The following is a 15,407-nucleotide window of genomic DNA, read 5'->3' as shown; positions in this document are numbered from 1 at the left end:
GTACGTTTCCTGGTTAATGTATATTTTATTTATATGTGTGGGTGTGTCTATATATATATATATATATATATATATATATACATATATATATATATATATATATATATATATATATATATATATATATATATATATATAAATTAGCTGCTGTACTTAGCTAATAGTGGGCATTGATCAGTAGAAAAAGCTTTAATATTTGAAATCAAACAAATGCATCAACCTTCCATACCACAAAGTGTCTAACAGAGGCATGTTAGGTGATCAGCCATAACATCCATAAGTAAAACCCTGTATGACCTTTGAAGGTTAACTGGAAACTGGACAGATAGAAAATGACCCTTAGATAAAATCCTCTGCACTAGATGATCTCACATAACATCTGAACTATTGTTATGAATCCTGTAGGGTTCAGAAACAAACATGAAATCTATTACAATGACAAACAAATCCTGGATAATTTAAAAATTTCATCCACACATAAAAACTACAATGAGAAACAAATGCAATATTGTTCAGAAATTTCAACCAAACAAAAACTATTGCAATGAGAAACAAACCCTGCAGAGTTTATAAATTTCATCTAAACATAAAAAAATATTTCATTGAGAAATCCTGTATAGTTCAGAAATTTCATCCAAACTTAAAAATCATGAAAATAATATATATATATATATATATATATATATATATATATATATATATACATATATATATATATATATATATATTATATATATGTGTGTGTGTGTGTGTGTGTGTGTGTACAATATAGTTCAGAAACTGCATCCAAATATAAATGTTAGTGCAACTAGCAACTCAGCTGCCAGGAACTTACTGAGCAGGCTTTTCCAGTATGAATTTGTCAGTGGGACTTGCCCTGTGGTCTGAGTGATACTGCTCAATTAATTCACACATGCCGCTCCTTCCTGCTGTCATCATCGCTAGTGCAGCTGCAGATTTAAAGAAAATTGCTTGTCTCACTATTTAATTGAACATATTCCTTTTGTTATTTTTAAAAATTATTTAAAAAATGTTTGGTTTGATTCTTAATTTAGGGGACAGGTGAATTATTTGAAGGACAACATAGCAAAACAAAAGGGGATGAATCTTGTAAAAATATCAAATGGATTTATAACATTTCACTATTTGAACAGCATTGATTTTTCATTTAGAAATAAAAATAACACAGCTGTTTCTTTTCCTCAGTAAATGCCAGAAAAAGCAGCATCGTGCTTTGAAAAGGAAACAATGAACTATAACTTATGTAGTAATATTCTTAAAGTCTTCTCCTTCTTTCAGGGGATATGTTTGGTCAATTCCAATTTCATAAGTCATACCATCACATAATGCACAAGGGCACATAACCATGCACTGCTGTGCCGATAGTATGGAATAGCTCATTTCTAAGACTAATAATAATTTTGTTTTTAGAAGTTATGCTATTCTGTGGCTGAGTGCAATAGTGGGTCAAAATGATTTCATATTAACTACCTTATAGTGTGACAGTATCTATTGGAATTCAGTAGCTGTTTTCATTAGTGTTTGTTGTTGTATACCCATTCACTTATAAGCCCTTCAGTGCTAGATATGGATTTTTCTCTAGACATGAATAAAAGATCAGTCAGAGATTGGAATACAAGTTAAAAAGATAGAGTGACTGTTAAAATAAATCCATTTGAAATTAAGGTAAAAAATCCATAGTCAAGTGCAACTTGAATCTATTGATGAGAAACAGAAAATTTACCCCAGGACACTTCCCCTGCACTACCAATGGACAGAGGCAGCTCCTAAATGGTTTATCCCATGCATGTGTCCCCACAAATTACCTATGGTATGATCCCAGTTATTCCCATTAGGGGAAATAAATAATGATCAGCCATGGGATGGGTGAGGCCAGTATATAACTAAATAGAGTAGGTTATTCCGAGTACAAAAACAGAAACTGGCTAGGTTTAAAATAGCCAGCAAGAGCAGCCAGCTTAATACATACCTATGAACCTGTAAAAGGATATAGGATGGTGATATTACAGAAGTGAAAAGGGCATTTGTTATTAAATTTAATTATAAGGAAATTGAAGGAGTAATCATATGACCTAAAATTAATAAAGATTCAGGTACAAATGGGGTAGTAAATGAATGTTATAAGCAATCAGCAAGAAAATTGTCAATAAAGTTTGATGGAGATTTTCATACCTATCTAGTTAATTCAGACTTTCAGATTTTTAAGAGATGTGGGGGAATGAATGGGGATGCCTGTTCCAAAGTGATGAATGTGCCACTGGCAGAAATTACCACAGCAATTACCACAGCAAACTGCTTGTTAGTGCTTGTGATAATTACCAAGTGATTCAGAGACATGCAAATTAGCTGATAATGAGCTATTTCTAGATTATGACTAATGTGTCTCTAAATCACTGTTTTTTGTGATCACTTTAAATGAATCTTTTTGCTGCAGCCTTACCATTTATGGCTGGGTTCTTTCTGAATTCTGACAAGGATGAAAGTGTAGATATAAGGTCATGTGGTAGTGATGGAATTACAAATGGAGATGGCTCTGATTTAACTAAGCATCCAGTAGCATTCATTACTAAATGCTCAACAGATGCCAACAAACTTTATAACATTGTGTATAAAAATTGGATGTTTTAATGCCGTATAATAAAATTGAAGAGATTGTTGGTGAAGAAAATTCTACTTATAAGGGAAATACTGCTCATAAAAATGCATTGTTATGAGATTATTTTAAACATTTTATTGACAATACACATTGCATAGTGACACGAGTCCACAATCGATTATAAAAGAAAACATAATCCACTAAATTTTCCACTTTGTACGCATTATAAAAATATGATTTTTGTCTTAACAATTGTTCAGTTTAACATTACACAGACTGCTCAAGTTCTGCCTTCCCAAAAATATCACTCCTCCTGAATATTATTCTGTATGGATTGTTCCCACAGGTTCCATTTATTTTGATATAGTTTACTCCTTCCATTTTCTAAAAATCTAACCTCCAGTTCTTTTATATATTTTATAACATTCAACAATTCTATTACAGTTGATTTTGCTTTCATTTCCTTGTAATTGCTTTTTTGGAAGTCAACAGTATTATAGGTTCATAGGTTAGTACTAGGCTAACTGCCCTTGAGAGCCACTGTAAGCCTAGTCAATTATCCCTTGTGAGACTCAAACTCTGAACCTTGTGTGTGTAAGGCAAACACCTTAACACTCCCACTCCACAAGGGGTGATCCACCTTTGATCCCAGAAACTACCGTCCCATCAGTCTGACAAGCCTTATCTGCAAGGCCATGGAGCGTATTATAATGGAAATTATAAACAAAGACATTGGCAACCTTCAAACACTGGACTCCACCCAGTTTGGGTTTGTGAAGGGCCGATCTTGTCTCCTGAACCTGACTGACTTCTTTGAATCAGTCTCCAGAGCCATGGACAAGGGTAAGGTGATCCACACAGCCTATCTAGACCTTGCCAAGGCCTTTGATACCATCCCCCCACTCTGGAATCATAGATAAACTTACTAAGCTGGGCATTAATCCCTACGTCATCCAAAGGGTTGCTAACTGGCTTACTGATAGAACCCACACTGTAAAAGTAGCTGACTCCAAATCCACCTCCTGACAAGTGGAGTACCTCAGGGTTTAGTCCTGGGACCACTCTTGTTTGGTATCTACTTCTGTGAAGTACAGGCCAACACTAAGGGACTCTGGCTAACAAAGTTCGCAGATGACTGCAAACTGGGAGCCATTATTGAATCCCCAAATGATGTGAATAGTCTACAAAAGGGCTTTACATAAACAGATGCTTGGTGCCAGAGCCATGGGCTCAAGCTCAATGCCAAGAAATGTATAGTTATCACCTTTGGGAAAAAGCATGTACCATTGAATTACCATATAGGTGGCAGTACACTAAACACTGAAAGTGTGATAAGAGACTTAGGGACACAGGTGGACAGTGGTCTCACCTTCGATAACCACATTGCCACAACAGTCAGGAAATCCTTCTATGTGGCACACCTCATCACTAAGGGCTTTTCATCCAGAAAAAAGGAGGTCATTGTCCCACTGTACTCATCCCTCATTAGACCCATTATAGAATACAATGCTCCAATTGGTATGTACCTGTCAAGACATCTGCAACAACTGGAAAGGCCACAGAAATACCTCACTAAAAGAATTGCAGGTCTAAAGCAGATGCCCTACGCTGATCGCCTTAAAAAACTCCAGCTATACTCTGTCGCATATCATCTGCTCAGAGGCGATCTCTGCTTAACATACAAGACCATGAACCTATGAACCTATGAACCTTAACCATTAGGCCACCCTCCCAAACTACTTAGAATGGCCTTACAGGGTCTAGGCAATTAATTGTATGGATTCCAGCTCAAGAGAATCATTTTCTTAGTTAAAATAATTTATTCTCCCACATTTCTGATAAATTACCCTGTAGCAAATTTTTAAATCTGTTAACTTATTACAACCCCCCCCAAAAAAATGTCCCAAGGTACCCCTCTTTCCTAGTGCATCTATAGCAATGGCTGTCAACCTTTGTTTACTTAGGGTATGAAAATATCAATGCAAACACTTCCATGTAGATATACTAAACAATCTACATTTTGTTACAAACTTGGGAATCATAAAATATCCTTGCATTGTTACTTTCTATATTGCCATTCCATTCTCATTTACTAGGCTTTTCTAACCTCTTCTGATTGATTCTTATAGTTTTCATGCATTATTTATATGCCCTATTAATTATCCCTTTTTTAAATTAACTTCTGTTCTAGACTCAGCTCTAAACTCAACCAGAACTGCTCTTTCATTTAACACTCCCACTTGCCACCTTTCATTATGGCTAAAACTTAAGTAAGGCCACACCCCTCACATCCCCTATAACCCCACCATTCCCACCCCCTCCCCTGCCCATTTTGTGATGTCACTATGACATCAATAGATGGGGACACCCTCTTTTTCCATTCCTGATGGACATTCAGAATTGCCATTTAGCTAAAAACACCTGATATCCTTAAAGGGTAATTTGCATATATCCCATGTTGCCTCTGATTGAAGAGGTTTAATGTATCACACAGTGGAAAGTCTAGGTTTGCTAGATTTTTCTTTTTGAGTATAAAACAATATAATAAAATGGTAGAACAGACAACACTGAATTCAGCTGAATTGATTACCATGCAGCTGTTCACTTTTAAAGATTTGTAATTAATAGCCTTATTGCTGTATAATGTATTAACTGATGGTATGTAGTACAGAGCTGTATCTGCTGAGTTGTCTGCAAAAGGAGATGCTGTAAAACAATTTACAAACCAGTGGTCTGGCAACACCTGAGTAACTCATACCACATCTCTAAATGTTAGCAGTGTATGCATTTCAGGAGATAACAAAACTCAGTATTTATTTCTGCATTCACTTGATTATTTAATTTAGCAAAGCCTTAGCAAGAAATCTTAAACAATGTACTTTTTTCCTAATATAGCACATGAGAACTTCTATAGACATTTTCTTGTGCTCTGGAATAAAATGTTAAGCAAATTACCTCTGGTTTACCTAAAACATATTAAGAAAAGGCAATAGATATGAAGAAATCACAAAAGAGTTCAGAAATCACTATACCATTTTATGAGATGAAAGTGTAGAATTATTCATATAATCTTCACTGAGTCTTACAGTGTGTCTGCTAAAATAACCATCAAAACTACCTAGAGAAATAAACACTTTTACTAAGTTTCCACTCACCTAAAAAATCCAAACTTTGGGAAATGAATTGTGTTCTTGATGTAGACTGTAAACTCTGGCAAGTACTCAAGTAAAGATTCACTGAAAAATAAACAGGTGCACATATAAATAAATCAATAAATGAAATAAATGCATTGAGTAATCACATTTGTAGCCTGACTACAGAGTCATGAAATATAAAATACCGAACAATGAGCCATGGTAGACACAACAGTTTCTTACTAAAGTAATACAAATGTGGTTCCAAGAACTGCAAATTGTGAAAACCTTAAAACAGAAGTTTTATGTAGATACAATTTCCTAAACCTGCACACATCACTTGCTAAATTATATAATCAGGTATGAAGTGGATATAGTGCAGTGGACAAAATAAAAAAAAATCTGGATGTTGGGGAAAAATTCAAAATATTTCCTTTTTTGTTGTGCTGCAAAGACTGAAAGAGACAACCACATTTCTGAAACACATTATTTAAAAAATGTGATTCAATTATTTTCTTCAGAAAACTGCCTCTATCCCATTTGAAATGGCCAGTGATAATTTCTGACTGTTTAAGGTCCCAAGAAGAATAAAAAACAGATCAAACAAAAGTAAGAGCTTAATGACTATACCATAAAACTAGAGCAAAGAGCAGGCTAAAATTTGAATTGAAATATTACTTCAACTACCTTATTTAAGGGCATAAGACAGGGCAGGTATGTTTTTTTAACTATTCTAAATTCATAGGTCTCCATGCCAAATTTTACCTCATGACTATGGGACAAGAATCAATAATTAGTAGGACAAGCTCTCAAATTAGAGTTACATTTAAATGCATTTTTATTTGCCAGAAAGCAAAGCACAGAGCTAAACTGAACTTCAGATGACCGAGTTTGCCTTTGCTGCCCATGTATAAATACATCAGTTCCTTTTATTCAGTCATAATCAGTTCAGTTCCGTTGGCTCTGTCTATTGTACAATGTGCTGGTATTCTCCCTTTTATGTCAGCCTGGGTTCATAAGTAGTTACTTGGCATGCAGAACAGGAGACCACTGAGGACCCTAACCCAGTTCCCAGATGTCCCAGAATACTGTCTAGTTAATTCTAGCACATGTTCCAGAATACTGTCTAGTTAATTCTAGCACATGTCCCAGAATACTGTCTAGTCAATTCTAGCACATGACCCAGAATAGTGTCTAGTTAATTCTAGCACAGTAAGAATAAAACTCAGTGCAGCTCTTGGTCTTAATCCTGTGTGCTTACTTCCAGACTAAACATCTATAAACATAAGTATTTTTACCAAGACTTTTACTTTGTAGTACCATTCTGTTATAATGGCAAAATTAATTACCAAAGATAACAGAATAGCAATATCTTCCCCCATATATGGGTTATTTCATGCAAACCTCTTTTTTTAGGATCTGTTCCCCATCTTGGGTTGTGCAGTCTCCTGATATTACCATCGGCCATCATATGATCTTATGGACTGGCTGTCCATACAATATCCTATCTGGGATTCTTCTTACTTCCTCATGGGATTAGACATAGAAGGCCTTGTGTATGTCCACTGTTATCTCCTGTGTCCACCTCACACTCCTTACACTTCATCCAGACTAATGTCACAAAGCAGTCTCATATGATGTTTCTTCCAGCTTTACATGCTTCCCTGTACAATCTGAAACAAGGCGGTACAATCCATAATTGCTCTTGTTGCCCTACTAATTGTGATAGCTTATAGCTGATAATGTACATTGTGTTTTAAGCCCTTACAATGTTTCTGTTCCAATCCTGTGAAGAAATCTGTCAAAGGCTTCATCTAATTCACCTCAATATCCACAGTAGGAGATGTAGCACCTCAAACTCTAAACTTGGACTGGAGCTTAATACCTCATTACCCTGCAGCATAACCACTAGGTTCCATTTCAGACTGAGGCACAGCAGTTGGCTTTTGGGGTACTGCAGCTGCACCACTCCTGGATACCACTCCATCTGATCCCACCCTCCAGGAGGATCTTTTTAAAAAATACAGAACACTGAAACCCACATTCAAAGAAAATCCATCTGGCCAGTGGTGGATAAAGATTACCTTTGGGCTGTTTTCAAATCATAGGCCTCTTGCACACAAAACATACACATGTTCTTTGATACACCTTCCTGATTGTATTAAATTATATTCCTTGTAGAATCCAGCACACTTGTAAGAGTATGTTTTAAATTTATTGTTTTGAACATTTTTCCAGTAAGCAATGAAACAAAATGCATGAACCAATAATGACAAAACTGCCCAATTCAGACCATTTCCATCATAACAGTCTACTCAAACTTTTACAATCTACCAGTATCAGTAAATATGCACAATATCTGAAGATCTGAGGCAACCCTCCTTCTCAAACTCAAAACCCTAACCAAAAAAAAAATGCAGTGCCAGTTATACAAGGTAATGTGGCGGTTAAGTGTTAATCTCTATACCTCATGGACCTAGGGACTAGAATTCAGTTCTGCACTTTGTCACTGTCGATGTGCAATTTTGTACATTCTCCCTGTACCTGAATGGGTTTTCTCCAGAATTCCATTTTCCTCCTACCACCCAAGAACAATGCTTGACTGCAGTGGACTCTCCAGGTACATGTGTACAAGTCCTTAAGGCTCAGATCATTACTAATGAGGATCTGGGAAAGATAGATTCACTTGACAATTAACAAAAAAAAAAAAAAAAATTCAGAAAATCTTTTTCAGGTATGGGACACACTTTGTGTACAAACAGCCAAATATTAACCAAATTTTTTTTATCTCTAGTGGGTTACTGCAATTGCACTTTCTCAATGCCTCCCAGACAGTAATAAAGCAACCACATCTGTTCTCATCTACAGCTATGCTGCATAGCTCTCAATCTCTTATCTTCAGAATAAGAATCAAAGGCTCCATTAGGAATGCATTTTTTTAATATCAGTACTAGTAGTTTAGAAAGTACATATATAGGTCTCAAGCAATCAGGGGAAAATCTCAACAGTATCAATGATAAATCCAGAAATAAACAAGGATAACCAGAGGCACTTTTAAAATATTATTGGCAGAATAAGAGGATGTGAATTGATATACACTTTCTGAAGTAAAATTAGTCTGGCATTATTTTATTAAGTTTAATTCATCACCTTTTCTCTAACAGTCACCAGTTATAGGCAGGATTAAGAGAAACAGAGAAAAAGACTTGAGTCAAAATCAGGGACAGTTAAGAGTTACGAGTAGATACAAAAAGATGTGGATTACCATGCATTTTTTGAAGTAAAATAAATCTGCAACATTAATGACAGTCATTTTTTTGAACTTGTGATACCACTCTCTTTCAAAAAAATAAATACATAAAAATAAGAGTGATGGAGCAAAGCATTGTGCCAAAATCATGGGCACCATGGTCGCTGCAATCTCTTCAAAGAACAAATTTCTGAAATGAGCTGTACTAGAATGATGGCAAGTACAATGGTGCATAATCCATATTTCACCCAAGCTACCACGTCTACAACTGTTCCCTTTAGCAGTGCCAAAACTTACATATTCTAAATCTAGTCACAATGGATTATAGCAAACTATCAGTGACAATATCCTCACCCCTATAACACCTGATTTAAGTTATCCATTATCACATACATGACTAATGGCCAAGGAAACCAAAAAAACAACTTTCCATTAGACTGCTTATTTCTGAAAACTATAAAAACACATTGTGAGCTGTGGTAACCCCAATAATACAATACAATTTACATTCCAGCGTCCATACAATTTATCGCAGTTGCCAGGCAGTTTATGGACAGCAAATCCTAAAAGTAATATGAACTAAATGTTATCATATTTGATATTTCCTGTGTAACTTAAAACAGTAAACAAATACCTGTCAAAGGCAAAAAGCACTCCAATAATCTGGAACTGTTGAAAATGAAAACCGAGTACCAACAGCAGTTGAAACTTAAAACAAATAAGGAGGGAACACAGTACCAGCCACAGACTTTGCACTGGCCACCAGTTTACGGGTTGTATATTTTCCAACAGGCTGCTCATGAAGCTGACATCACTGCACACACCTCCGCATGATGACGTCAGTCCGAAAAAAAAGGGAAAACAATTTAAAGAAGAAAAGCCGGGGAATTCAGAAATTAAGGGGTGTCACTCGGGAATCATGGCACCCCATCATTTGAACCTCAAAACTGGTAAAAAATGAGATATTCAGTATGGTTGAGAGGTATGATATCCTCCTGCACCCCCTTACTAATGTGTGCTAACACTTTCCCTAACTCTGCCTTTGACCCAACCCCAAACCTTTATCTTACCTTATAAAAAAATCTTTTCCATAACACTACCACTACACAACACACTCAGCACACATCAAACACACACCAGCACACATATACAAGTTTAAAATCTGTCCCTTTACCTAGCTTTCACTCTAACTCTGGTTGTTATTGCTCTGGTAATTGTAGTTTACCTCTGTTAAAAAGACTGCTTAGCCAACCAAATGTCCAATTTTGGGGATTATTTTTAAAATGGTGTTTAAAAATAGCCCCATGCTCCATAACCAAGAAAGTTAGTGCCCTGACTATGACCCAGACAACTTGAGTTTATTAACAGCTCAGGTGCTGAAGAATGGGAGGGTGCAGTGAACTGCAAGGCTTATGTCAGTGTCCCCATACAGGGAGGGGAGAATGTGGTTCTGTCTAAAAGTTGAGGCATGTCCAATTGCATGCCAAAGTATGTCTCCCTGGCTGAAGGCATGCTACCATTCATTGTTAATGGAGGAATATGAGTCAGCTGTATCACAAATCCTGTCTGTGAGATCATCCTCACTCTAGTCAGTTAGAGCTCCCCCTTTCTCTTTAGTCTAAAAAAAAAATCCCTGCCCTGGCCACAGACACGATGATTGTCTCCCTGCTGTTGGCCTTCATAAAAAGGTAATGGCAATCTCACAGCATGAAGGGTCATTAACTCATTCAATGCTGAGTACCAGGAGGATAATTCATTCCATTGCATCATCTAGTTTTCAATGCCAAGAAACAATTTACTTCCTGAGAGAATTTCTCCAATATTATGCACACTTTCCTGAGAGAATTTCTCCAATATTATGCACAGAAAACATACCTTACATAATCTACAGCATTTCATAAATAGTGTGAGTTATAAACATTGTAAACTGCAAGAGCTCTTTTTTAGACTAGGCAATGGGCTATGCACTGGTGTTAATATCAGAGAATTGACTGGAGATGTTGACTTCTTATTGTAAATTTATGAAAGATTTATGAAGTATTGTGTTTGCCAGAAATTAGTACAGTTATGGTCAAATATGGAGTTACATCCCTGTAAGCATGCAAGGCAGATCTGAGGTGTCAGCAGGAGAATTGCTCTTCTCTTTAACAGCTTAACATTGATGTGTGACAAGAGTGGGTGGCACATTGTTACTTTATGACACTAAACAATCTATGTAAATTAGGGTCTATAATAGAACATCGAAGTTTCAAAACATTGAATGTTCTAATATCGAATATCGAAGCAACATAAAAAACAATTTTTTTCCTAGGGAAAGAATTCAGTCATGCATTTCTGTTGCTTAGGTATTTTCAGCGCTGTGGTGGAAAGTTACAGGTCGGGTTCAGGTAAGTGTGCGATTGAGTGCAGGTTAGGTTAGTTAGGGTTAGGATGTGGGTTAGGTATGTGTGCGATTGTGTAGACATGAGGGTTAGGGTAGGTTTGGTGAGTTAAGGTTAGGGCACAGGTTAGGTATATGTGCGATTGTGTGGATGTGAGGGTTAGGGTGGGTTAGGTGAGTTAGGGTTAGGGCACAGGTCAGGTAAGTGCGCGATTGTGTGGAAGTGAGGGTTAGGGTGGGGTAGGTGAGTTAGGGTCAGGGCATGGGTGAGGTGAGTGTACGATAGTGACGGACCTTAGGGTTAGGGTTTGGGTTAAGGTAAGTGGATAGTTAGTGGTGTGTGTATAGTTTAGTGTAGGGTTAGGTGTAAGATTTTAGGTGTATGTGTGTAGATTGCTGTTTGTTTGGTGTGCTTGTGTTGTGCGTATGTGTTTTGGAACAGCAAATTTTTTCCCTAGGAAAAAATTCGCTGTTCTGTATGTTCGATGTTTGCAGCTTTTGCTGAATAGGGGTCGATATTAGAACATTTGAAGTTTTGAAACTTCGAGGTTCTAATATAGATCCATAAATTAAGTGCACAATAGTTTCACAGTACTTCAAAACAACAATACTACTCTACAAAACCATGAATGCTAGAAGGCATGTACCCATGGATAAACTGTGTGACTTAATGTTATATGTGCAATGGCAACATTTGTTCACATTTAGGAAACACAGTTTTTACACTATTAATGCAGATATGACATATTTTTAATATTCATAACTGCTATACCAAACAGACATTTATATCTCAGAATGTCTTCACATTACCCTCTGTTAGATTAGGAATTTCCATTTTAAAATAGTTATTAGGCATTAGACAGGCTAAAGGGTAAAATAAATTGTGTTTCGTTTATGCATAAAAGACAGTTAAGTAGAAAGGAAAATAACCTTGCTGGCCAAGCATGAAAAGACAGTTTATTAAAAAGGAAAGATAAACATAAAGTGTGCAGACAGAATGTTCTTTTCTCAAGGAAAAGATCAGCTACAGAATGTTCTTTAATAAAGTACATACAAAGCCTGAGACCAAGGTTAAAAAAAGTAAATAAGGACATTTACGAGACTAAAGCAATATAATATGCTGGGTTCAAGATAGCAGGGCAGTTAAGGTTAGTAAGTTCGTTCAACCTGTTACTTCAGAGAAGATGACAAACACTTGAGCCTGAGTACAGAAAGCAGGTCATCTAAAGACTATATCAGTTTACATTGCTCAGGACAATCAGAATATGACGTACAGCAACTTGAATTGTTTATCAGGACTGTTAATGGAAACAGTATTCGGATATTGTCAACATTTAATAAAAGCTTATTAAATGAACTACACCGTTTGGAGAATTCATTCTTAAAAGTGCACAAGACTTGAACCATAAGGGAAAGACTGACACCTATTCAGCACGAGCTTGGGTAATTAAGACTTTTGTTTCTCAGTCTCATTGCATACAGTGTTTCCAGCTAACTATGGTACAGTACAGTATTATCAAACCTTACAATGGTGCCCACACAAGCCTGCTGTCTGAGGAGAGATATATATTTCTTGTAACCCACCAAGCAGCTGAACCCTTTCACATCCAGTTTCTAGTACAGCATGTTTTCTTGAGTTCATAGTAACTGTTTATGCAGCAAAAATACTGCAGCAGCACTTGGGAGAGTACACCGCCCTTTCAGTAAAGGTAGTGTTTATTTCCAGACTTGGTTACACTATGTGTGTTCTACAGAAATGTACAGAATAGCAGTGTTTCATTCAACTTCATGTGTTCAACAGACTATAAAATAACATTGTTTTCATTAAAGTGCAGCACTCCATGTTTCATTAAAACCAACAAAAACAGCTGCAGTAATTAAGTTTTTTAAGTACAGTTGTACGGCAATAACTTAAAAGTTTCATTAACACTTTAAAGTGACAGCAATTGTTTCATAACAGACTTTTCAGCAGCATACCAGTGTTTTTCCATAAATAGAGTTATAAACTCTATACAGAATAAAATGAAACCTATGGCATGACAGTTTCTCATTAAGACAGCATTACTTCATGCAAAAAACAGTGTTTACTTCAGAAAAGCCTCACACAACTTCAGCAAACCAGTATTAAATCAAAGCAGTGTTCCTTCAGAACATAAAAGACATTATCCAGTTAAGAGATATCTAAACAGACTTTCATGTTTCCAGAGTGATGTCATAAAGTCAAGAAGCAAAGAAAACGTTAATAAACTACAGATGACGGCTCGCATTTCTTCCAAGCCATAAAGTTATGTAAAATTTTATATGCACCTTTTAGTTAACAGTTCAACATAGTTTAAATTACTTAATTAAAGTTTGTTTTGCATGTAAACATGTCAAATAATACTGCAACAGTTAAAATGTCAGTACATTTTTGGTTTAAGTTTCAAAATGTTTTCTTAAAGTTAAAGGTTATTAGTTCAAAAATGTTAAATGTGTCTAAACGCAAAAGGTTTAAATCACAGAACTCAGAAATCAGTATGGTCTCCAGTTTGAATGTACATGCTTCAGCATATGAAATTCAACATAATTTCAGTTGTAGTATAGTTTCAAGTACAGATGATCATAATATTATACATACAATTCAAAATACAGAAGTAGGTTACAGCATTACAAATGTCAACACAGTCTATATACATAACATGCAAGCAATGTCTCAAGTTCACATTACTTCACCTAGTTTCTTATTTTCAAAATCCAGTACAATGTTTGCAGATTTTGTAACTGAAGAACATACTTCAGTGCTAAGTAAAAGAATACATACCATACCTATCTATAAAGTTCAGAGCATTAATCTATCATTGTTTAAGGTTATTTTATTGTTTAAAGACAAATCAATTTTAGTTGCACATAGAAGAGATACAAGTGTGGTCTTGTCAGAATTTCAAAGGTCAAAGATTATGGCAACTAACAGTTCAAAGTGTAATTGCTCTGTATATACTGGTTTAGACTTCAGTAAAGAGATATGTGCAAATGTACAGATTTTAAAGAATTGGTTACAACAAAAACATGCAGATTTATGGGTTAAAGATAAAATAAACTCCAGTTCAGCTGACATAGCTGAAGTGCTCAGAAAGACATATTGGGTGTGGTCAGTTAAGAAAAAAGGGTAATCATATGCCTCTATGTCTTGTAAGGTATATCAAAACTAGCAGTCAAATTAATTAGCAGAATAAAGAGTTTGCAGTTACAGTTTGGCAAATATTTTTTTTGTATTATTGTTTTGTTTAGCAGTCAGTTAAATGCATAAACAATATTGTAATATAGAGACAATTATAGAGATAATGTTTGCTAGTTTACAAAATGTAAAATTTAAAGTCAATGTTACACTGTAAAAGTGACAGCACAGTTAAAAATTCAGATCTTATGTATAAAAAGAGTACATTATGTAATTAGCTTAAGACTGTATATGTTTTGTATGGAGATGGCAGTTTGCCAAGTACCTCAGCTCAGATTACAGTCAGCCTAGCAAGCTCAATTATGTCAAAGAGCTATATGGCATCCATTGTAATGCATTTACAGTTTTACTATTTATCCAAAAAGAATTGTAGACAGTAATAACACATTCTTCTTACATAACTTTAGCAGCATTTAGTACTAATGAAAAGTTAAATGACGTCAGCTAAAGAAATGGTTATGGTGAGACAGTGGGTGGAGTTTCACTCATTGAACAGTGTGTTAAAATCTAAGGGTCATGAGACAAAATGTAAAAAGTTCAACAGTTAAAACTGATTGTATATAGGTGCAAAAATGCACAGTGTTACATTATTACTTTGATTATTTTCATTTAAAATAAGTTCAGAAACTTGATACAACTATCAAGTTAAATGCAATTGTTACAGCCAAGACCTTAGAAAAAGCTGTCTATTTAGTAGGGAGACAAAAACAGATTTTGCAAGCATCAGAAGCCAGTAATGAAAACATTCTTGTAAATACTGATATTGCAACAGTAACATAGACTCCACCAATCCCAGCAGTTAAATGTTTTTT

The 15,407-nt window shown here is 35.6% G+C and overlaps 1 protein-coding gene across 1 annotated transcript in view; it reads right to left on the bottom strand.

Annotated features, from left to right (window-relative positions):
• The window catches only part of LOC122799533 (P2X purinoceptor 2-like), a 591,133-nt gene that overhangs the window by 204,353 nt on the left and 371,373 nt on the right, over window positions 1-15,407 (bottom strand). Inside the window, exon 6 of the mRNA XM_044068662.1 lies at window positions 5,773-5,853. Within this exon, the coding sequence (XP_043924597.1) occupies window positions 5,773-5,853 (81 nt within the window). The remainder of the gene's footprint in view (window positions 1-5,772; window positions 5,854-15,407) is intronic.

This window comes from Protopterus annectens, chromosome 4.part0 (genome assembly GCF_019279795.1).
Source record: "Protopterus annectens isolate FY-2018-M chromosome 4.part0, PAN1.0, whole genome shotgun sequence".
NCBI lineage: Eukaryota > Metazoa > Chordata > Ceratodontiformes > Protopteridae > Protopterus > Protopterus annectens.
The sequence above is the reverse complement of the archived record's forward strand: the minus strand, read 5'-3'. Positions and strand labels throughout refer to the sequence as shown.